The following is a 26,306-nucleotide window of genomic DNA, read 5'->3' as shown; positions in this document are numbered from 1 at the left end:
AGTACTTTTAGGATGAAATTGAGATTAAATAAGCTGGTCTTTTTGGAAGGGTGGGAGCAAAGAAACCTCTTCTAAGAGGTCAAATTAGGTTGGAGTGGGCTAAATAACATAAGAATTGGACGTGTGAAGAGCTGGAGATAGTTTTATGGAGTAATGAATCAAAGTTTGAGATTTTTGGTTCTAAGAAGAGTGTTTAAACGCAGGTCAAAGGAAAAACGGCGAAGGCTTGTTAATGGTTTGGAGATATTTTGAAGAAATCGCGACTGGACTGAACTTTTATGCTCTTATGTAATTTCTGATATTACTATTAATAGAAATAAGAAGCTTTAACAATTTTAGAAGTAAAAAAACGTTAGTAAATGGCTAGGAACGGTCAGAACATGTTGTTTTCATCCATTTAATAAAACAAAAATATTATATAAAGTTTTATTCACATTTAAAATAAAAACAATGATAGAGTTAATAGTAAAGATAGAGCGAGGTAGGGGAGCTTGTTCAAATAGACACGAACTACTAATGAGAAAGAAAAAAAATCGGTATACCACACCCTATCTTTCTCTATTATGTTCTAATTTGATCGCCAAAACGTCGAAGTGACAACGACAAAAAAGGAGAATAACAAGTTTTGGTTATAATAGTGATTGGAGCGAGATGAAGAGTGATCGATGCTCTTCTTTTCTAATAGTATAATTCCACTCTATCTTCGATATTAACTCTATGGAAACAATACAGTATAAAATTAAATTGGTTATACTCTATGATCTACATTGGTACCCAATTTACCTTCAGAGAATACCAATATTATCAATGAGATAGGAGGTTGACATAAAAACGAGCTAAATACCAAGCATTCGCTTGGAATGCGTGCTAAATTCCTTCGCCAATAGCGTATAATTCAAAACGTATCGAATCGCTAATCTTGTTAGGAAAACCGTGATTTTGTTTTTCTATAAATCCGTCGGATTAATAAATCAACCGATTTCGCTGCTCGTTATCAGTTTTTTGTAATAAAATTGGATAATTCGTATTCCGTTCTCATTTCTGCATCTCAATATAAGTTTGGCCTCAATCATCTTTTTCTTTGTTTCTTCCTTCGATTCTCTAGCCTCTTTTTGTTCGGTCCGCTCTTAAGAGAAGAGTTCGGTCCGGATCTCCAAAAGCTTCTTTCTTAATTAGTCTTCTCCAAGAGCCACCTTCTAGTTTTTTTAACTTTTTATTCTATTATCTAGGATTGGCAACTGCCATTTTTTATTGGTCTGCCATTAGAAGTGAACTCTACTATCAAATCTCCCAACTACCATTCTGCTTACATGCCACAATCTTCTTCCTTATTATCTCAAAGAACCATTTTTTAGTTTGTAGATTACCAATATTTGTTCTTAGTCTTTTGTCCTCAAAAGATGAGTTCGCTTCCGGATCTCCAAAAGTTTTTTTATTCTCTCCAAGAACCATTTTCTAGTTTTTGGACTTAAAAGTTTTGTTCTCGGTCTTTTTTGTGGGTACACAGGATTCGCAACTACCTTTGCTTGTATCGAAAGTAAATTTCAGTAAATCACTGGCAACTCCTACTATTATGCTCTTATCTACTTCATCGATTTCGTCATTACTTTTTTTTTAATTATTCTTCGTTATATACCCAAATTTATCAAGTACTACTTCCATCTTCTTTTTTGATTCAGAGCTAACCTAAATGGCTAAAAAGAATCTTATAAGAAAAAATAAATAGTTAGGATGATTTTTTTAAAATATATATACATTTTGGAACAATTTTTTTCCAATAAAGACATTATTATTCATAAGTCAGTTTTTCAGGATCTTTTTTCACAAATTAAACATTCGGTTAGACAAAAAAGTTATATTACTATGCTTCTACAAGTCATTCAAGTATATACAAAAATTATTTTTTTGAAACCAAACTCCTAATAGAAGCTTTTATGAAAGTATATAAATAATTCAAAATTGGTTCGGGTTGTCCCATTAGTCTCAAAGTTCACCTGTATATAAAATCAATGGGACAGAGGTATAAAAAAAGTGCAATAATAAACCAATTAAAGCCGGATCTAAATTAGGTTCATAATAGAAAATCACAATTTTTTCTTGATCATAAGAAACAAATTTTCAAAATCGATTAAACAAAAATTATTTTGTCAAATTATATTTAAATCCGATTTATTAGAAAACGTGATTTTTCACATGATCCTAATAAAACTAAATGTCCAACTGGCAGGATTCAATTTCGACTAGAACTAAAATCGACTTTCCCTTGATAATTTTATTTTTGTGAAAAAATTATTTTTATTTGTAAATATAAAATAAACTGATACAAAACAACCTTGAAAAATCCATTTGAATTGATTGTTCAATTTACCCTTCCCAACTTCACAATCTAATTATCTAGTAACTTGTGGGGTAAGTTATGTTTGTAATAGATCCAACGGCAGCCTCACTTTCCAGATCTAAGTACGGCATAGAATTTGGGCTCATAAAAGGAGGATTTGTCTGATTGGAATTCCCATTGGTCTGTCCTGTCATCATACATGACGAAGGGGTTTGCTGCTGAGGTGCTGGTTGGGGTGTTTGTTGTGGCGAATGAGGTGGAGAAGGACTATCAAGATTAATAACTGAAGGACTTGCCGGGTAGCCTGAACTGGATACTGAAGACGGACCCGGAGTAGTTGTAACCCTAGATTGGTTACTACTTGACGAGATGCTAGTAGAATCTAAAACAAAAAATAGACGTAAGTAACATTAAAGGGTAAATAGGTAAGTTACCCAAGAAACAGAAGTTTAAAAATTGGAAATTTTATATGAAGATTGGGGGGTTAAAAGATAAGATAAACCTAAACAATCAAAAATAATAATCGAAAAAACAATAAGAGAAGTTCTATGCCATACAAAGATCTTATTAGAAATGATTTTCACTTGAAGGTGATGCGAAACGAAATCAATTTTTCAAATTTATTATTCAATTTGAAATTAGCAATAAAATTGAAGTTGTGTGTGTTGAGTATGATTATAGAACAATTAATTCCGATGTACACCGGAAGTAGATGCCAGTTTTGTATTTTTGAAATTAAAAATGAATTTCGATATAACTTTATTCAAAGTATCATGTATGTCCATGCTTAAAGGGGTGATGATTCACTGAAACTTAAAAAATTTTTTGTATCCCCTTCCAAATTCAGTTTCTGATAACTGTCTTGTAAACTAGTAGTTTTATTTCTGAACCTTCAATAAATTTCAGGACATTCACTGGTTTCAGTTTGGGTAAATTTTCCAAATGTCATACAATTAAATTAAATTCTGTAGTGCATTCAGCTCATGGTCACTATCCATTAGTTTCGAGTTTTCTTAGCACTATCTGGCTACTAATTTTCTCCAATCTCCTCTAGTCATAGATTCTTAGTAGTATCTTCTCATGTCTTACCCCAACTATGTTCTCCCCTTTTTGTTTCTGTATTAAATTCAATAAAAAAACTATGCTTTACCTCATTCCATCCAGTGACATATTCCGGGATTATTGTTTTCTGGCTAGTGAGGGAAGTCTTTTTTTTTCAGAACTTCCCCTCTACTTAAACCGTGTCTACCTACTTCTAATAAACATTCCGCAACTATATGCAATTGCCAGATATTCAGAATTCCAAAAAAATCATTTTTTGTGAAAGGCTGCATGAGTAAAAGTTTTCAAAAATCTGTAACCTTTTAGACATATATAAATTCATCATAGATTTAAGAAAAAAATAAGATAATCCAATAAAAAAGAGTAGGAATCTCCCTAAAGTATTACCAAAACTCTCAAGGAAACTAAAAATAATTTAACTAAATTGAACACTTTGGAAAACCCTCTCAAACAATTTTCAGGAAAATATCATCATTAGTTTCTTATATAGATGTTGAAGCAGCTCATCCTGGTGTACTTTGTACAATTTAAAATGTTTCAAAGTTTAATTTGAGCTATATAATACATAATGGCAATAACTATGACCTTAATTAAAAATAATTTAAAAACACTTTCCTTTTCAATTTAAGTTAATTTTGAAACATCCGTGTATAATATCAACATTGCTAAAACTGCCCCCTTCACCTTATAGTGAAAAAAGAGGCAGATACTTAAAGTTTGACTCCATTCGAATAATTTATTAAAACTCCAGTTTCGTTGCTAAATCGTCCTCTATGTAACTACACTCAAAAGTGTTTAAACTAAAGTAAATTTAGTGAAATTTGTGGTGATATTCTTCTTTATATTCGCTGGTAAGTTATCTTTATTAATTTCCTTTTGTTTGAAGCAAATTTTGTATAATATATTCTGTTTAAGTTCGTATTTTCTAATTATTTGGGAAACAGATCAGAATAATTTTTTCATACGTTAGAATATAAGCTTCTTTTTATTCAAATCTGTCCTACTCGTTCCTTCTTTAGTAATTTCCATTTCCCACTACATTCGAATAAAAAAAATCAAGTGATTCCTTGATGTTTTTTTTTTCTTCGAATAGAGTGGGAGGTAGATAACAAATTAATTACTGTGTCATAATACTTGAACAAAAGGGATCTTCAAAACGTACTTCCAAGAAAATTAATCAAAGATGGATATTTTTGTGGCCAGATTATGAACTTGTGAGTATCATCATCATTTTCATAGGATAAATAATATCATAGTAACCAATAATCTCCATTTGTGTAGAATTATTTCACATAACAGGACTTGTACTTCCACAAACTCACTTATACTTCAGGATACAGCCCGAATAGAAAAGAAAATTTGTAAGTTGATAGTTTTCGCAATTATATGAGATGTGGAATGAAAAGCATTAAGATTTATAAAAACGTTTACTAGTGTAACACACAATTTGATTTTAAAATGTCAAAAAAATACATGTAAACTCAGTATTTTGAACTTACATTATACACAATTTTTTGTGTTTAAAATATTTTTGTAAATTATAGAAGACACCAAGGGGTGCCAGCCTCATAAGGCCGTTTAAATTATACAATAAAACAATTATTCGTACACTGGAATATTATGTTTTGTTATATTGGTGAAAAAAGATTGGGTCTCTAGTTTTTTTTTATAAGAATACACAACAAAGTCTTTACTGTAAAGCCAGCGATACCGAAAAGCCACCAAGTTGCAAGACCTCTTCGAAATATCATTGGAGATTTCTGTCACCCTCAACATTAGGTCTTTTGTAATTTACCACATGTAAATATCAATGACGACTACTTATATTGACCATTTGGCATTGGTGAGAGAGGTTATTATCTCAAAATAATGGTTAGTAATTACACCTCTTAAAAATCTTTGTGTAGTGGCACCTACGAATAGTAACGTGACACTGTTGTCTCAATGTACATCTGAAGATGCTAGATTTAGCAGATGATGCAGATCCACATTTTCACGATCTGTGAGACACTAAGGAACTCCAGAGCACTATATCTGGGACAGTATAAAATAGAAGACGAAGATCTTTGGCAGCCCATGTTCTAAACTTTCTAAGAAGAGTGGGATTAATAGTTGAGCTGTAAATAGTAGTATTGCTGCAGGAAAAGGGGACACAATATATCCTTTGGATCGCAGTGTATATGTTACCCCAATTTTTACAAACATAGTGGCAGTTTCAAAAGTATCTGTCAGTATAGTCATTAGTTTCACTGCTAATTATAAAAAAATATTATTTGAACAAAATGATTGTTAAAATATTTCAGTGTACTTTACGCTTAACTTGATGTATGGCGAAACATCACAAAATTTTAAATAACTATAAGTTAAATATATTTTTATAAATATATTTAAATATAAATATATTAATAAAATATTAAAGATATTTTTATATCCAATTAAGGGGATTCTCTAATCTAGGATCTTAAAAAAATGTAAATCAACAGAACATTGGATTGAGATCTCTGTTGAAAAATTGAATTTCGAAACAAGAAGTTGGCATGAATTGGAGACAACATGACAGTCATTTCCCTATTGAAGGAGTTTGGCAACTTTTTTTCAAATTGAAACTCAATTTCAAGCATATTTTGGGAGTAAATAGTAGTCCAGAAAGCTTGACTCTTCTCATAGTCTTACTTAAAGGTTGGTTTCTACAGTGTAGCTATTTGGGAAGTTTTTGAATCTGTTTTAATCTGTATTATAATAAAGTAACAAAAAAATTAGTTAATGAAGAAGCTTCTGGGGTAATTGGATCACAAATCGACTAAATGCGTCCCAAAGTGTGTTTTTGAGGATGCTCATTCTTTAATCATAAATTATAAACATTTTATTAGTAACAAAATCGGACAAGAAAAAAATTTGAAAAAGTGCGATTTCTAAGATGCTCAATCGTTCCAGGAAACTAGAACTGTTGCAAAAAGATGAATAACTGGAATACCAAGAGTAACAGGTGTCATTTTAGGAAACTACAACTAGGGTTAAGATAGATCACCTATCAGTTGATTACGGATCGTAACCAAAAACAAGATTTTGATCAGTTTCCGAACCTCGCGTGGAAATGTTAAATTTAGAACATGATCTGCAAGAACTTTTGATGTTTTGTGGGTTAACTCTCCCCCAATATGTATCTAATTGTATCAGATTAGATTCTAGATGTTTATTAACTGTTATTAAGATTTACTTTAGTATTTAGATTAATAAACAAATGGCAGCTTTCATCCAAGATCAAAGTCAGTGTTGCGCTATGTTAGGATTGCAACAAAATTAAAAAATAATTCTCGTGCAGTTTAAAGTAAGTTTTAGTCATAAAACTAATCAAAAGTCCAGTTTCGTTCGAAGTTTTCTTCAATCATGTCATTAATCGGCATTATTGAACTATTCAATCCCAAATGAAGTGATTTATCATTATGTTAACAGTGGTTAAAACATTCAGATCATGATTGGATCAATCCGATCATAGTTTCCGAAAAGTCCTATTGATGATCATTACCTGAGACGTTTCACAAATAAATACTCTTCTTAGTAATACTTTGAATTTTTAAATCGAATTTAATCAATATCCTCAACTTTTGTTTATCAATATTGTTTAACTTTTTCTGCGACTAGTTAAAAATTGATTGGTTCTGGTTTAATTGTTAATACTAGCAGATTTCAGACCATGGTAAAATTGACATCCACAGTCTTCGTTAGTCACAAAATATACTATAAACAGTTTAAATGTAAAGAAAATATTGTAGCACTGTTAGAGTTGGAAAATGAATAAAATATGTGAAGAAACATCACTTTAATGACTCTTCAGAAATTTGTTTGAAAAACAAACTTCCGCAAATAAGATCAATCCAAAAAATGTCTGGACATATTGCGTTATGACCTATTTTTAAATAATAAAAATGTCTTTTCCAAGTTTTAGTAAATTATGTTTCCTTTTGTGATGTATTACCATACCCAAATCACATTTTACAATAATTTCAATTATCCTTTTCAGTATAACACACTTTTTGTCTAGTTCTAAGTGCTCTAGGCGGTATGTGTATGGACGTACCTGGTTTGGGGGCAATAGCTCTAACTTTAGCAGCCGGTTCTTCATCTTCCGAATCCGATATAGTTAAATCGACAATGTCTTTTTTGCGGGATTCCTCAAGTTTTGGAACTTCGGCTGGCTTATCCGTCGAAGAAGTCGCTGCTATATTTGAACTAACTATTTCTAAAAAATAAAATGAACACAAATATGATAAACACCTGGAAATTAGGACATTGGACTAGTTTCTTGATACTAAATAATTATATTCACTAAAAAGCATCATTAAGCATTTGATTGCTTAATTGATTGTGGTGATAAAAAAAATTTTATCTGAGATATATCCTTAGAAGATGGTGATTACAATTTTCAGTTTTTTTTCTTAAAATTGAGAAAAGGTGGAAATATGGAATTTTGTAATTTCCACAAACTAGTAAAAGTCTAACCCCAGATTTTTTCAACCCTCCTGTTTTATTAAAAAAAGGTCAAATTAGCATAGATAAAAGTTGAAAAATACACTGGTAAATCAGGTGTCGATTGCCTCTGATTTTTTTCAAAACTTCTTTTATATTTAATTGGGATAGATAAAAGGCTGGTAAATGAAGTTGTTTCACAAAACAAAATCTCAATTCTTTTTATTTTACTTACCAATGTCATCTCCTATTATTTCTATTGAATCATCAATACCAATAACTGTGGGTTTTTCTATTTTTGTACATTTCTTTTCTGGAGTTTGTACACACCAAGTGCCGTCTTTGTTCAATTGAATTTCATTACATTCTGAAGAAAGAAGCGTCGAACTCAACACTTCCGTAAAGTATCTGAAAAAAAAAATTGGTGCAATTTTTGCGAAATTGTCTTTTATCAAACAATAATTAAAACCTATTTGTGATTGTTTCTTCTGTTGGATGAACCATTTTACTTAGATCACTAAACATCACAGATATATGCTCAAGTTTTGGACTCCTAGTCATTTTTATTGCCACGAATGACAAAATTAGAAATAATAATGAAATATCCACTGAAGAGGGTACTAGAGTTCCAAAAATTTCTACAAGAACTGGTAAGTGATGACCAGCTCGTTTGGGCATCTATTGACAAGGACAACGCAGAAGCAGATTTGCTTTATAGACTGCAATTTGCTTATAAGACAAACTCTGTGGAGATTTATGGAAATATCTGGCATGAGACAAGCTAATGCAAACATGGATGGGAGTACTACAAATCTTACTAATCAACTCCATTACTTAAACAGGCGTCAAATTCGACTGTTAGTATGGCATCTAACGGAACAGGGTCATTTAATATGTCATCTCCATACCATTATGGAGATCCCAAACTTTACAAGTTTCAAAAACTCGGGCAAACTTAGTGACGTTAAAAGGTTCAAGCCAAGGTGCTTGATTATCTTTTCAAAGGACGTCCCCTTTGGTACTAGCCTCACAGAAGAAAGTTCAGAATGTGGGATAGCTCTAGCCGCCAGAGATCTTTATCTTCTATTCTGTACACTTCCAGGTGTAATCATATGGAGTGCCTCAGACTTTGAGTAAAGTCAAGACGACAGTGCCTCAACTCCAAATAATAACAGGACTCCTGCTATTATTTGGAGGTTGCTTTTAGTCATGCTGATACTTTCAGCAGATTTTTTCTGGATATAGTTTCCTAAGACTATCTTTGCCTGTCTCAACCCCTGAGGATTTCTCCCATCTACCTTCTATATATGCTTGTTCCATTATTTAGTGGCTGTTACCACGAAAAAGGTTCAGGTCCTATGAAGGGTTTATCTGACCCTACTTTAGCGTCTATCAGTTATTTCTTTCCCTCTACTCCAGCGTGTTTTGGAATCTATTGCAGGGTAACCTTATTTTTCATGTCTAGCTCGTTTAACTTGGTCTCAAAACCAGTTTGGATTTGATGATATTTGAGCTTAGAGAGAGCTCTATTAACTGCTTGGCTATCGGTCAGAATGATTATCTCTATTCTTTTCTAGATTGAACTGATAACATTTTTCAATTACAGATATTTCTGCTTCAACTATGTTTGGCGTGTTGCTCAGGCTTACAGAGTATTTGGTATTCTCCTATTCTAGTTGAAAATGAGTAACTAGAAGTGAGCGCCATCTATTTCTAAACACATTTGAGCTGTATAACACTCGAATACATATTTTTCTACATCTCAAATTGTATCATTATGATCTTCCTTATGGACAAGATGAGGTTTGTAAGGCCACCTTTTTAAAAAAGGCCATAAAGAGATGCAACATGGTGGTATCTGGTGATTTTTCAAACCACATACTTGCACTACGATCCCCATGAGAGCCTACAACCCTTTAAATTTGAAAATAAATACACAAGAAATTTAAATAGACTGTAATTTGGTTTTTGAAATGTGAATTACTACATACCCGTCGATAACTAAATTGTCATAAAGGGCGGGTTTATCACAAACTGGACAACTCCACGTCGGTTTCCTTTCATTCATTTGCAAAAATAGGGAAGCGTCGAAACATTGCAAATGACCGCAGGTCAGCGGACGACACGGTGTCGTCATTCTCATTTTACCCAAGGGACACATTAACGATACCCTCAAAGAAGTCGTAGCTATTTCGTCTCCATCATCATTAAGTTTTTCTTTGACTGAAAATCGAAATTTTTGCATATTTAAATATTCTTTTGAATCAAATTTAAACAACTTACTTATCGCTCTGGTATGATCAGCATTTTTGACTCCCTTCAATTTCAGTCTTTGTAATAAATCCATCGAACTCAATTTATGTACCAATGATACGCTGATGGCATAACCACGTCCATAATCAGCCGCCCATGATACTGTTATTGTATTTGCAACAGTTGGGCTCAATTTTACCATTTGGGTTATATTAACTGGACGAGGCGGCCGTTTCGGTTCGACGCCGGGTTTATTAGTTGGAATAGGATTCTGAAAAAGAAAAATACATCACGAAAATTGATATTTCATAATTTAAATTCGTTGTTATAAAGTTTGGGAACACGGTACAGAAATAAAATTATCAATTTCGAAACAATATAAAATGAGTTTAATACTAGTTTGTTGGCTGGGATTTGATTCGAATTCAAAAAAAAAGTTAAACTCATTATATATGGAAAGTTATGAGGGGACGAAAACGTCATTAATTGCCGATGAAGTACTAAAAGTTGCCTATCCAATAGGTTGGGTTCAAATAGAAAAATCGGAATTTCTGGCGGAAGATGTCACTTTGTGACTCCAGAAGGCATTAAACCCACAATGATAGTCATATGTAATTGAAAATAACGGTGACTAAATAGTTAATTCATAAAGATGACACAAGCAAATGATGAATATATATGAATATATATATATATGGAAAGTTATGAGGGGGCGAAAACGCCATTGATTGCTGATGAAGTACGAAAGGTTGCCTATCCAATAGGTTGGAATTCCAGATATGATTTTACTTTACATTGTTAATATTTTTATGAGAGCTTTATATGGTTTCGTTGTATTATATACTCACTGGTAATGGACACAGTTTATTATTAACTTTGACTATAACATTCGGTGGAAAATAATCGTCTTGTTCGCAACTGGTTTCCAAAAGGCAAAAACGCATTTGTACTTGTTTCACGTAATCACATTTCACCCCAGGTCTGATATCTCGACTACTGGCTATATCTGTAGCTTGTTGTGGCGTTAAATGGAAATAGAAAGTGCCTTCTTGCATCCTGAAATCACAATCACTAAATGTATACCTACAATAACTCTATAAATATGTTGATATTGAACATTTTAAATAATAAATATTGATCTGACAAATGATTTGGTTATTTGATTCAAATAAAAGCGTTTGTAGCTTTAAATTGGTTATTTTGGACAACTGAAAACTGAAATATAAAAAAATAAACATCTGATTACTTCGTTTCTCAAAATTTGGTAACAACCTGAAAAAGTATATTTGATAAATCCATATTCGAAAATAATTAGAAAAATTATTTTTAGAGTTTATTAAAAATTAATGAAATTAGAAATTATTTAAATAAGAAAATAATGAAGAAGAAACATACGAGGTGTCATAAAAAATTACTTTCTTGAACTTTTCGTTTCTTGAACCTATTTATATATTTTTTGTGATGATTTGTGTTGCTTTTAGGTCTTTTTTAATTGAATTTTCGTTTAAAAACGAATAAAATGTTGACGTTTGGATCTACTTCGGTCTTTATCAAAATATCAAAGACCCTCAAGATTTTATCTGTTTTTAAATAAACATTCAATCAAAGGAAACCTAAAATCAAAAAATTTATTTTATTAAAGAAAAAAAACTTTTATTTTCTCTGAGAGCTTTCGGTTGTTTTATAATACATAATATACGAGGCGGACTTAAAAAATACGAGGAATCATTAAGTCGGAAGTACAATAAAAATGAAAGCATAAAATTTGTATTAATTTCCTTCAAATTCTTCCTTGGCTATCAATACACTTATTCCATGGTTGGATTTATGAGTTGGAGGTTTTTAAAGTGCTGACGTGGTTTTTCAATGTCACAAATGGTGTCAAAACGTTTCCCTTATGCATATTTTTTAATTTCCGGGAAGAATAACCACTCTCATAGTAGTAATTCTGATATAGGTAGACAAGAACAGCGTTAGCTGCAATAAACTCGTAAATCAAAAGCAACTTGTTGTAAAGCACATAATTAACTTGAAGAAAAAAGCAGTAGTCCAATTTTTCAAGTCTTTTTCTTCGCATGTCATTTTAGCACCCTGATTGCTTATTTAAACGACAGTTTTTGTCTAATTTTTGCTCATTTTTTCCTCTTTAGTCTCCACTGACTCATTTACACCTTTCAATCACTTCTAGCACTTGTAAGATGTGACTAAATCATCACCATATAAATAATTTAACCTTCGTAAGCATCATTGGTACTATTTTTCAACTTACACAACATAAAATTTTATTAATCTCCTTCAAATTCTTTTTTGGCTATCAATATACTTATTCCATTATTGAATATATGAATAGAAGGTTTTTTTCGCTGTCGTGATTCCTCAATGTAACAAATAGTATAAAAACGTTTTCCATTTGCTTTTTTTTATTTTCAGTAATAACCAGTCGCATGGTATTAAATCTGGTGAGTAAGGCGGTTGCGGATACATTAAAAACTCGTGATTCACAAGTAATTTGTTGTGAGTTACGTTATTAAGTAAAAAAAAGTCATGTTCATCTTACATCAGTCCAGTACCTTAATTGGTTGTTTAAACCAAAGGCTTTGTCTAATTTTTTCACAGTTTTCGTTCTTAAGCTTCAACCGACTCATTTACACTATTAAATCTCTCTTAGTACTGGTAAAAAATCTTCAAAGTTAGCTTCCGTAAGCATCTTTGGTACTATTTTTTCAACTTGAAATAAAACTTGAAGGAAATTTGTTGTTCGAAATTCACATTTTTGGTTTCTATAAAAAGTTATCGTTGGATGGTTAATTATTGTTTTTTATATGGTTGTAAAGTGATCGAAAAACCATTTAATTAAACCGTTTTATCACTTTCAAAGTAGATATATCCTTCTAACCTTTGGTTGCTCTGAGGAACTAATGAGGAGGGTTTCAATAAATCTGCTAGTACATCATAAAATGGTAATCGTCTAAATTTAACATCTGGATAAATGGGATAGTTTCCGGCAAGTACATTCTGCTGTTGTTTCGCCGTTGAATACTGGGGATAAGGAGAATACATACTTTGTTGATACATTGGCGTCTGACGGGCCTACAACAGAAAAAAATTTATAAAATATTAATTTTTATATATTGTTTAGATTTGAAAATAAAAAAATATTCATAAAAAATTTATATAAAGTTTCCGAAATCGATCTGTAGGTGACAGAATTTATCAAATTAGGTCGCATGGTTTGAGAGATTCTTCTTGGTCATATTGGAGCCAGTTGGAAAATATATATTCTGTGGGTATCCATCTCATTTTTGGTAATTTTGTTTCTGTTGCTAACATGCTCATACCGCACCAATCGTTTCCTTTCTATACATGTTATAACTGTCCCTTCTACACCCGTCATAGATACCGTTTTATTGCGTCCATTTTTGTAGCTTCTATTTTCTTTTTAATTTCTCCTTTTAATCGCCATACATATACTTATTAACGTGCTTTTGATCATGATCTTTAGTTCATCTATCTCTGTAATCTACAGAATTCCATTAACTACTTCTCCCTTTTTTTATTTTCCGTAATAAGATCCGTGGTCTCTTCACCAAAGGTCGTGTCGATTGGTGTGAAGAAATTCTGAAAAAATTCAAACGCGGTGCTTCAAAAGACTTCTTTAAGATCGTGACAGGCGACGAATCATGGATTAAAGCATATGAACCCGAAACTAAACCAAAATCAACAAAAGTTGAACATGTTCCATGAACGATAAATTCTGAATGGCACACCAGTATTTGTTTGCCAGAAAAAATCGTGGAAACCAATCGCAGAAGAGGAATCATTATTAACCACGACACATCAGTTCAAACAAAACCGATTTTGAACATTCACAACATCGAATTGATGGATCATCCACCGTATAATCTTTGTTTGGTAGCCGATGATTTCTTCTTATTCCCGCAGATCAAAAATAAATTGGGAGGTCAACGTTTTGTAATAAAAAATAAATGTACCTCATTGATCCTATGAACGAAAAAAAAACTATAAGATTATAAAAAAACTCACGGCCATTTGCCTTCCATCGTTGCTGAATGGATGCACATTTGCTGCTATCCTTGGCATACTGCCTTGTGTTTGGGACATATTATTCACTGTTGCTCCTGGGGGTACCTCAGAAGTGGGAGGTGAGTTACTAGCTGGTTGAACGTTGAGCGCTCCGCTTTGTCTAAACATATCAGTAAAAATAATATGACGTAAAACAATAGTTTACATTCAAATGTACTAGGCGTATTCCGAAACTACTCTCCGATAATTTGGGGGCTAATTGTCAAAATTTTCGAAATGACCGCACAAACGTAGGAGTTTGATTAGAATCCAAGACTTGGTAAAAGGCGGCTAGTGCATAAGTTCTACACAGATCTTTATTATAATATTATTACATTATAAACGAACGCAAAATTTTCTATTAAGTATTCAAAAGAAAATGTTTTATACTTAGTTTTAGAAGCAACTCGTTAAAGTAAACTAACTGAATAATCTATCTACTTTCGGATTCACGTTGTTGAAGTTCATTTAACTGGGATACACTGACTGGCTCTGTGCGATCTTTCTATTATCTACGTAACTGGAAAAGTCGGTTACAATCAGTGTAACGTAACGCGTACTACATTTTTAGGTTATGTTCGTGGCGTCACTGTATTTCCTAATGTGCTATTTTGCATTTTTGTCATTTTCAAATAGTATTTTCAATAAAATCACAAATTTCATAACGATTTTTTGTAAAATAAATAAGTTATATTAGCCTTTTGCCAAATGACGTTTCAAATGTAAAATAGCTTCGATAGTTCAATGGTTCGTAAACGCGGCTTTTAATCCTATTGTTAGTAGATCGAATTTCATTTGGAACGTGAATAAAAGCCATTTTTTTTTGAAAAAAAACTTGGAAACTTCCATCATTTTTAGCGTATATACAGAAATTGACTGAAAAAATCATGGTTTTGAAATTATCATTGATTACTGAGACAACAATGGGTTGATGGTCGCGAGGTTAGGTCATCACCTTAAAGTCAAATGGTCGCGGATTGGAAGCTCACTGAGAAGTGTGCTATTTTGCATTTTTGTCATTCTCAAATAGTATTTTCAAGAAAATCACAAATTTCATCATAAAAGCTTTTCGCCAAATGGGGTTCCAAATGTAAAATAGCTTCAATAGTTCAATGGTTTGTGAACGCGGTTTTTAACCCTTTGCAACTTGTAAATTTTCACTATTTTTAGTCTATATACAAAAATCCATTGAAAAAAACATATTTTCAACTTCTCATTGATAATTTTTGTTGTTCTAGACCCAATTGCACCTATAGTCCCAGCAAATGATTTATAAGAGACAAACATATTCAAATATTCTGTAAATACAATTTAAAAAAAAACAAAGCAAGAAACAAATGACAAACTATCGAAATAAAAAAGAGCTAACTGAAACAGTGAAGTAAACAAAATAATTAGGACACGCAATGACGTAGAATACATAACCTCGAAAAGCGAAACATTTTCTTATGTATCGAAAACTCTGGGGTTAATCGTTTCTTAGTAATTCCACCTAGATGTCAGCCATTTTATATAAAAAGTACCTAACCTAATTGTATTTTATATATTCATTATGTTAAGTCAATAAATACTAGTACAGTAAGACCCCGCTTAACCCTGTTTCGGTTTATTTCAACCTGGGGTCATCCCGAAATTATTGTAAGTTTAAATTCATCAATGAAATAACGATTAATAACAGATACAAATATTATAATATTCAGTTTTTATCATGGTCGGTGATGGAAAACAAGAAAAGAAGCAACCAGAAAAAGCATTCCACTGGAAACTAGAATGCAAGTGATTAGAAGATTAGATTCCTGGTGAACGTCAATCTCAAATTGGTGCTGCATCCAATTTGGCAACTTCAACAAAAAGTACAATTCGATTAAGTTTCAATTCCATTCAGGCTGAGGCAAGTGACATAAATGAAACTTTCGTTGTTAGTCGAGGACGGTTTAATTGATCTAAACATCGAAATAATCTTCACAACATGAAGATTACAGAAGAAGCAGCGGCTGATATTTAAAACAATAATTGAACAAGGAAACTATCCTCCAGAATTGGTTTTCGGGTTTGTTTTCGAAAAGAATTCCAAAACGAATATTTCTATCTCGTGAAGCACCAGGTTTTAAAGCTGCAAAAGTTGCTCATAACTTTTACTTGGTAGTAATGCAAGCGGAGATTTCAAATGAAAATCACTACTAGTTTACCAATCCAAAAACCCAACATCAATGAAGGCATATCTAAATCAACCAGAGGTTTAATAAAAATCCTCGATTACTATGGAAATTTTTTAGGATTGGTTCACTGAACATTTCTGCCTATCTGTTGAATGCTAACCCAACCAATTTATCATCGATTTTCCTACCGCCTAATCCAACTGCCTTCATCCAACCAATAGACCAAGGCGTTATATTGAAGATGATTGAATAAACAGACGGAGAAAGATGAAATTTTGGGACAACTACAATATCATGAATGCTGTAGAGAATATAAACTTTTCTTAGAATGAGATAACAGAAAAATCTTTGAAAGGAGTATGGAAGAATTTTTGGCCATAAGTAAAAGCGAAGATATTGGACACTATGTCAATATGAATTAAAGAATGGAATTTTCTAAACAACCGTTTTAGATAAGTAAATGTGGAAGACGTCAAAGAAATAGTTCAAGAAACAGCAGCCAGTTATTCTAGTGATGAGCCAGAGGAATTTACTGAGCAAGGAGAAAACAAAAATATTGATAGTGGTAATTTCGAAAAAGAGCAAAACGAACTTTCTATGGTGTTTGTACGAAAGAAATCTGACTAGTATAACTGAAATTATTTCGCTATCCATGGACACAACAAACAAAGGTTTTAGGTCAGTCCAGGAATGCACAGATCCCCACCATCAATGTGGGGTAGACGCAAAGACCAGGCTGGTTTTTTTAACAAAGAAGGCCGGTACTGCAGTTCAGGATGTAGTCCTGTCCTGTAAATTGAGGTTGTAAGCATAGCCAAGTGACCGATTTAGACAAGGCAACTTCACAAAGATTTGAAGCTCTCTTAAAGACCAAAAAGTCCTATACTCAGTGCAACAGTTTTTAATCTTATACAGGATCCAGATTCATCCATCTTCGGAATATTGGTCCAGTTGAAGCTCGGCTCCCAAGCATACCCTAAGGATCTGTTCCCCCTTTCTTACTGCGATACCAGGGAATCTTGTATTTAAAGCTGATCTGTTAATCCCACTCTCTTTAGAAAGTCCAGAATGTGGAATGGTTGTAGCTATGGAAGATATTCTTCTAACATTTCATACGCTCTTAGATGTAGTGCTCTGGAGTTTCGTAGTCTAGTATCTTTAGGTGTCTATCGAGACAATTCCCCGATAGAACTCCTGTTAGCATTCGAAGATTGTTCTAACTTAGATTGATACATTCAGCAGATCTTCTCTGCTTATTGATTCCCAGGAATGTTTTTGTCTGCCTCTACCCTTGTAGATTATCCCAATATTTGGTTTTACTTCTATCTACCTGCTTTACCAATGCTTCTATTGTTCTGTAGCTGATACCACAGAAGGGTTTAGGTCCCAATGCTTGATTCAACAGAGAATCGACTCATATGCGATCCAGAGTTAAACAGCTTAAAACATAGAAGAAAGATCGCCAATCTGAGTATTTTTTACTAGAGCAGATGCTATTCCGAGCTGTACAACATAATCCCACCTAGAGCATTATCTCAAAGATCTACTCGATAAGAAGACGTATTAACACCAAGTTCACTTGCAGACGCCCAGAAAGTCTTTTCTTTGATGAAGTGCAATATCTACAAGTTACAGATTCAAGTTTAAGATCAATATCCACATCTTAAGCACCAGTCGAACTACTCTCTAGGCTTTACTCTCTTGTGCCTGGTTTTTACATAAAAAAATTGTGATCAATAACTTCTAACATAAGACAAAATGCATGAGATGCCTTCTCGAAAAAAAGGCAAAAAATTGGAAACACAGAATAGACTGAACTAGAACTTTTCGGTTTTATTTTTAATACGATGTTTCGCATTAAGGTCTACTCTGATGGAACGCGTTAAGCGAGTTCTTACTGTACATCCAAATAATTATCAAAATAACAAATTTTTCCAATTTCTCACTTCTTAAACGTTTTTTTTTTTATAAAGTTTTGTTGATGAATTAACTCAATTTTAGGTCTTCTATAACAGATAAAACTTTATCTGTTTTTAAACGAAGTTTCGATTATAGGAGACCTAAAATCAAGATAATTGATCAACGAAACTAAAAAAAAATATACTAACTACTAATTTAACGATATTTTATGTTTTTAGTATATACTTTGTTGAAAACTTACCTTCGTAACGAGCGAACACGTTTCGATCTTACGTTTTGTGTAGGTTGCCTAACCATCTTACAACAAGGCACGCCAATAAAATGTTTTAGAAATAAATTGAGTAATCAAAAGTAAAAACTATTAGAACACGAAGTCTACGATATAACAAAATATACAATCGTAGATCACTCCCGGTAAAATCTCGATTTTTTTTTACAAATGTTTCAATTCAGTAATCACTTGGTAAGAAGCCGGTACGATGTCATCAGGTTTTTTGAAGAATCACCTTATAAGTCTATTAACGGAATATAATAGATTCTACTTACTGAATTGTTTTATATAAGTCTCTAATTTTTTGCTGAATCGGATGAGATCTAACTCTAACGAGTTCGAGTGCTCTTTGTTGCAATTCAGTTTTTCTTCCGGATTTGTTTCTGCCAGCAAAACCTAATAACATCTGTAATTCCGATACACGGAAAGTAACTACCATATTCTGGAAAAAATAAATAAATAAATTAATAATCGAAGCGTTCCTACGGAAATAATGTTTTGGAATGAACGGCGAGTTTGTAGAATTACTACCACGAGAAAAATTACTACCACCTTTCGAGATACCATTTACGAGGATGATCCTAGAAATACTTGGCAGAGACCTACAGATGGCGGTAGTTGCTTAAAAAATACCATTAAAGTAGAAACTCGATTATCCGGCCCTTAACTGGGCTCAATAATTAAATAATATAAACGTATCAATCTCAAATTCCTCGTTAAATTGAAAAGAAAAAAAAACTCCGACTGAGTGCTGTAAATAGCAAGAGGCCTACGAGGAGAATTTTCTATATCGTGGGTTAGTTTTTGAGTGGTGCAAGCGCTTTATTGCGAGCCGAGAGAGCACTGAAGATGACCAGTGCCCGGATCGCCCTGTGACTGTTTCAACTCCGGAAAAACAGTGACCAAAATCAACCAAATTGTGCGTGCAGATCAGTGGTGGGGAAACTTTTTTTAAGACGGGCCATTTGTAATAACTAGACAAAGAATAATGTTTAATCGTTAAAAAATTTAAGTGTTCTATAAACATATACATATATTATTACATACACTTATTATTTTATTAGTAAAAAAAGCAAAAGGTAGGAAAATTATAAGCACAAAATATAAAATGAATTTAGTGTAGTTCTTGATGTGAGGTATTATTACTTTATTTTCTGGTGTCAGGTTGATGGTGCATGAGAAAAATGAAATTGAGACTGTTGCTTCAAAATTTCATCATAGTCCGATTCCAATTGCGAAACAGAAATTTTTAAAACTGAAACTGATGAAAGGTGCTCATCTGTAATTCTGTTTCTTAAAGAAGTTTTCCTAAGCTTCATTGTTGAAAAGATTTGTTCGCATATATAAGATGAACCGAACATTGTCATTATCTTCATTGCATGAGGAATTAGATTTGGGAAATTATGAAAAGTTTGTTTCAGGAGAATATTACAATTCAGTTATCTCTCAAGTTGAAATTTTTCTAGAGTCCTGAAATCTCCTTTCAAATTCTGAAGATAGTTGTCTCAAATTAATTTCGTATTTTTTAATCTTATTGTTTGATATAGTGAATTTTAAAGATTGTATTCTTGGAAAATGAGAAAAATCAGATTTAGAGACCTGATTAGCAAATAATAATAACTGTAATTCGAAACTTTTCAGGTATTGCCAAATATCGTGAAGAAACTGATTTTTCTCTTGCAATTTGAGATTAAGTTTATTCATTTGTACGAGGAAGTCTGTGAAAAAAGCGAAATCAGAAAGCTACGTTTCGTTTTCTAAGACGTCAAATTGATTATAAATGTCTTTATCAAGAAGAAAATTCACAATATCGTCTCTTAAATCCCAAATTCTTTGAAATACTTTTCCACCACTTAACCAACGAACTTTTGAGTAATACAGGATATCGGAATGCTCAGCATAAACGGACTCCAAAAACTGTTGAAACTGGCGATGTAATAATCCTCTGGAACGAATCATATTTACTAGTTTTACAACAATATTAAGTATATGGTCAATATCTAAAGCCGATTTACAGAGAACATCCTGATGTATAATGCAATGCAAAAAAACATCATTTTTCGGATACTTAGAATTAAATTTCCCAACAAATCCTTGATTGATTCCAACCATATTAGGAACACCATCTGTAGTTACATTACATAACTTATCAATTTTCAAATTCACAAAATATATAGGCACCAGTCGATGTTCCCTTCACTGTGCAGTATCACTGATATATGTACATACTTTCATCCATGGTAATTGAATAAAAAATAAATTTTTCAGTTTGTGTAGTCAGTTGTGAAATTAGATTTTTATCATTATTTTCAATTCTCTCGGTGATTGTTCTTCTTGAGAGAAACAGTTAATGAAAATCATTTTTCTTTTCAGGGCACATAATATCGCACACATCTATCATGCACTGCTTTATAAATTCACCATCTGAAAATGCTTTATTAGATTTAGCAATATTATAAGCCAACACATAACTGGCTTTCGTAGCGCATCTTTGAGAATGATTATCTCTCTGAAATAATTGTTGTTGACTTTATAAATTTTTTATTAAATCTTTCGATAAAGTACTAACCAAAGAAGACTTCCAAAACTGCTTCCTTTTTCGTACCCAGTCTCGTTATTTAATAGCTAGACCTCGTATGTACTAAAAGTCGATTTTATGCAAGCACGAACGAGTCGGAACTGGCATTACCCAGCCCGCGTCCCACGGGATCGCTGCCCCACGCGTTTCGTTATTGTTTTAGTTAGTTAGACGGGAATCGGAAAATGATGAAGAAACCGAAAAACGAACTTTTAGAAGACGCTTTGTATTGTTGATTTTTTTTAAAAACGATCAACTGGGCAACCCTTTACTCTACGAAAAAGCATTATTGTTAAATGAAAAATTATGTGGTGAATAATCGTTTGTCGCAAGTAACGGATGGTTATACAGATTTAAATCTCGTCTTGGAATTCGTGAGTTGAAAATGTCAGCTAATGTAGACGCAGCAAACTCTTTTAAAGATGATTTTAAGAAGAAATTGGATGAAAATAACTATGACTTAGACTTTGATTATAATGCAGATGAAATCGGGTTAAACTGGAAATCATTACCTTCAAAATATTTAGTTTCTAGGCGAGAGAATTCGGCTGCAGGATAAAAAACAAGCAATTATCCGAACTTTCAATTATCCGAATCCCTAACGACAACAATTAGTCCGGTTAATCGAGTTTCCACTATATATTAGAAAGTGTGCAAACAGCATATGTTTCAAATTTGAAGACGCCACGTGGTTTAGTATTTGTTTGGTAGCCATCAATAGTGAACGATTTCAGTGAATTGGTCATGGTTATGTGATACAAAACTTTTATTTGAAATGTTGAACTGCATGAAACTGCTTCTTCGTTATCAACAGTTAAATATGGTGTAGCATATTTAGCGATCTGTGAAGACCAGCTTCGCATTGGTCGACCAAATGAGGTGACGACTCCAGAAATGTCGAAGAAAATCCACAAAGCGGTACTGAATGATCATCGATTCAAAATTGCGTGATCTAGAAGACATAGTAGTGCGGTACATCGCATATTAACTGAAAATTTGGACATGAGATAGCTGGGTGCCGCGTTTACTCACAGTGAAACAAAAACAGCGTCGTGAAGATCATCGAGTGTTTCACAGAATTTTTGCGCCTTTCATAACCAAGGATGAAACGTGGGTCCATTATTTCACACCCGGAGCAAAAGAACAATAAAAAACAATGAACTGAAAAAGGAGGACCGGCTCCAAAGAAGGCAAAGACCGTTCCATCTGAGGCAAGGTCATGGGGTCGGTTTTTTGAGATGAGCGAGACAATGCACCAGCTAACACGTTCGTTAAAGCTTGATTGCCACCTATTCACCAGATTTAGCTTCCTAGGATTATTTTCTGTTCCTCGACTTGAAAAAATGGCTCGGCGGTCAAAGATTTTTCCAAAAATGAAGAGGCAATATCGGCAGTTAATAAATAAATATATTTTTTTCCAAAATTTTTGTGTTTTCTTGGTTGGACCGGGTACTTATGGTACCAACCTCGTAAGTAAATTGTGAGCTTGTACTTTCCAATAATATAGAAATATGTAGGTAAGTAACAAAGAATAATGTATTACATTTGGGTCTACTGTCATAAAAATGCATTATAAATTTAGGGAATTCCCCACAATTTAAAACAGTAAATTTAACAGCAGGCAAGAAGGCTAATTCTGTTTGAGAGAGGGAGATGGTTTATTGTAAAAAAACTGTTATAATTTGTAGATAAAAGCTTGTAAAAACTAAAAAAAAAACATAAAAATAGCCTAGTGAAGATACAAATAAAATAAAATTTCAATATTTAAAAAAAACCATAATGATTAGGCAGTTTTCGTCATTCGAGAGCTACAATCATAATATACAATGCAGAAATAAAACAAGAATGTCCCAACTATTCATCGCCAAAAATAGGTACTTGACCTGACCTTTGGCCCCTTTCCCCTCGAACCCTTGGTGTACGTGCTTATTTTTATAGAAATTGTTGTTACTTGTCTAGCCTTTGTCAGCTTATAATGTACGAGGGTCGTTTTTTTTAAACCACAAATTCACATTTAAGAAAATTCTTGAACAGTCCAAGTTCTTTATGAAGAGAAGTGCGTTCTTAGGATCAACTAGCCGTTTAGTTTTATAATTTTTGAATCAATATTTTGAATGACAAGTTACAATACTTATTGGTGATGTAATATAAGACAAAAGTGATCATATCTTACGAAGAAATAACAATTAAGATAATTAAAATTACTACTTCTTGAATCAGTTTGACAAAACCATTATGAGAAAAAGAATCCATGTCTAACAAAAAAAAAACGACGAAACGATTTTGTCATTTGGCAAGGTAGTAGCAAGTTTTAAAAGAAATCAAACAGTCCAGAGATCGATTTTACAACCTAGGGTATAACTGGAGAATAAACTAAAGTTTTAACTCTAATTTAAACCAAGAATAAACAAGATTTCTCTATTTTATAAGTCACTCAAGTAGTTAGTGCTTTCGGCTATCCTCGTTAAGGTAACTTGGAAGGGAAAGAAAAAAATTGGTAGCAGTTAGCAAGGGAATTCAATTGTGAAAATAATAAAAACGATAAGTTTTTCGATAGAGCCAAAAAAAATTGTGGGACAATTTAAAGATTCTCTCTAGAAGAAATAACTTATTGTTTCTTCATCATCATCATCATCATCAAGTTCATCAAATATAAAGTGTAAATCTTCAATCATTCTATCAAAAGCCTTTATAATATTTTAAAAATGTAAATAACATGAAACATATATATATATATATATATATATATATATATATATATATATATATATATATATATATATATATATATATATATAATACATTAAGCTGAATAGACAAATCATTCAAAGCAAAAGTGTAACAATTATTTACAGAAAAACGAATAGTTTTCCACAATAACAAACTTAATTACCTGTACTTGAAAATGAAAAATTCACTCAACAAACCCAACAGTAATCTATCATAAACAATCATTTGAAACAACTGCAAGTATTTATGTTGAACACTAATTAGTTGATAAGATTTTATAAAAAAATTCACATAATCAAAAAAGCTCGAAAATATAAAAACTTGCTATTATTTTTTATTATAAATAATAATTTACTGCAGAAAATAATTGAAAAGATATGACTAAGAGGAATACTCAATCAGAAAGAACAATAAATTTAAAAAAAATTCCATTACATTCATCATTTGAAACAACTGCAAGTATTTATGTTGAACATTAATTAGTTGATAAGATTTTATAAAAAAATTCACATAATCAAAAAAGCTCGAAAATATAAAAACTTGCTATTATTATTTATTATAAATAATAATTTACTGCAGAAAATAATTGAAAAGATATGACTAAGAGGAATACTCAATCAGAAAGAACAATAAATTTAAAAAAAATTCCATTACATTCATCATTTGAAACAACTGCAAGTATTTATGTTGAACATTAATTAGTTGATATGATTTTATAAAAAAATTCACATAATCAAAAAAGCTCGAAAATATAAAAACTTGCTATTATTTTTTATTATAAATAATAATTTACTGCAGAAAATAATTGAAAAGATATGACTAAGAGGAATACTCAATCAGAAAGAACAATAAATTAAAAAAAATATTCCATTACATTTATTCAGTAAATAAAAACTTTTATATTTTTTTATTTATTGTCAAAGGAAAGCAAACAAAACGATTTTTTGGAAATCTATGTATTGAAACTTATCACATGATAAATATAAAGGTAAAATGTCTGCCAAGATTTCAATCAGTTAAACCACCTCTGTAAAAATTATAAATTAGTGAAATTTGGAAACCAAGCTCTGAAATCACACAATCATTATAGTAAATCAAAAAAAGAATCCAAAGGTTTAAGGTGAGGCCAAACTATTACATCTCAATGTTCAATCTATCTGGTATAAATAGAGTCTCACTGCATTTCTACTTTATTTCAATGGTAGTATCTTTTCAACTTTAATACAGACTTCTAAAAAATGTAGATGTAGATTAAGGTTTTTTCTTATATAAAAATAGCATAGCTAAGGAGACTTTCCATTTAAGACCCATTTCAAAATAAAAATAAGCAAAATTATTAGATTTTTAAATTTATATAATATAAAGTTTATTTGTAGGTTGTTAGTATATTGAAAATGCTTGTTGTGTATTACACCTAATTACTTTTTGTTTCAGATAGAATAATATAAACCTGCTGGTTCACTTTATTATGCAATTTTTAAAATTTGTTTTTTGTACTCATTGCTTTGGTATTTTGTTAATACATCAATATTTCACACTTTTAAAATAATTTATACAATACCTTCAAACAGAATAAACTATAAAAATATAGTTAATAAGTTACATCTAAACTGAAATTTGTACTTCAGTATTCTCTAGGTTCCTTATGATTTTAATCAAATAAATATAAGATAAATGGTCATTTATAAGGATATACAAATAAGTTACATTTCAAAATTTGTAATTTCATTTACATCAATTGTAATATTCTTGTTATAAATTATTCACTCAGCAAATTAGGCGACAATATACATTTACAATCCATGATTACCTCAGCAAGTATAAACATAATTTCAATTAAAGCTAATGATTATTTACACTCAGAGACTTATTAGGGGTATATAATATCAGAAATCTAGCAATCTATTGTTCATTTTTGTCTTGATGTGATTAAAAATTTTCATTCTTAATGTGAGAGAAAGTTATTAAATTTTACTTACCCGTAATTCATCAGTGTTGTCGGACATTTCCTTGGGGAAGAATTTTCGAACTCACCGCCCAATAAATTACAAATGCCACCATTTAAAACAGAAAGTACTACCACTGTCGGGATAAACCAATACTTATTGCAACTTTGATAACTACAAGACACAACTTAAACAAGTATGTAATTGCAATGTTCCAACATTGTCTATTAAATCACATAAGGATGATACAAATTTATTCAAAAATATAGTTTTTTATAAATTTATAACATACGCGGTTATCACAATACACTTACTGAAAAGATGTACAGACACACAGACAGATTAACATACGTACACACTGTACCTTAAGCCATTATTACAATTCATGAAATCAGTTGTCGCTGAAGAAATACACCAATAGAAACGAAGTACCAACCAATCATAAAAGCATTCTTGCTTTGCGTTTATTTCTGCAGTTCCTACTTAACACAACTGAAGG

General features: G+C 31.8%; 1 protein-coding gene across 3 annotated transcripts; it reads right to left on the bottom strand.

Moving 5' to 3' along the window:
* Nucleotides 1-1,840: 1,840 nt before the first annotated feature.
* Nucleotides 1,841-26,190, bottom strand: LOC130453047 (E3 SUMO-protein ligase PIAS3). 3 transcript variants are annotated; one of them, XM_056792643.1, is made up of 10 exons: nt 25,841-26,190; nt 18,829-18,995; nt 14,165-14,324; nt 13,017-13,210; nt 10,969-11,176; nt 10,151-10,391; nt 9,859-10,090; nt 8,103-8,275; nt 7,479-7,640; nt 1,841-2,720 (listed from the first exon to the last, which is right to left on the bottom strand). In XM_056792643.1, exons 1-10 carry the CDS (start codon nt 25,865-25,867, stop codon nt 2,395-2,397), a joined length of 1,890 nt encoding a protein of 629 aa, XP_056648621.1. In that variant the 5' UTR covers nt 25,868-26,190; the 3' UTR covers nt 1,841-2,394. The 3 variants fall into 3 exon arrangements, with proteins under 3 accessions (XP_056648621.1, XP_056648628.1, XP_056648633.1); XM_056792650.1 differs by lacking the exon at nt 25,841-26,190 and adding an exon at nt 24,025-24,157; XM_056792655.1 differs by lacking the exon at nt 25,841-26,190 and having other exon boundaries at nt 18,524-18,867.
* Between the last annotated feature and the right edge of the window lie 116 nt (nt 26,191-26,306).

Source organism: Diorhabda sublineata, chromosome 1 (assembly GCF_026230105.1).
Source record: "Diorhabda sublineata isolate icDioSubl1.1 chromosome 1, icDioSubl1.1, whole genome shotgun sequence".
Taxonomy (NCBI): Eukaryota; Metazoa; Arthropoda; class Insecta; order Coleoptera; family Chrysomelidae; genus Diorhabda; species Diorhabda sublineata.
The sequence above is the reverse complement of the archived record's forward strand: the minus strand, read 5'-3'. Positions and strand labels throughout refer to the sequence as shown.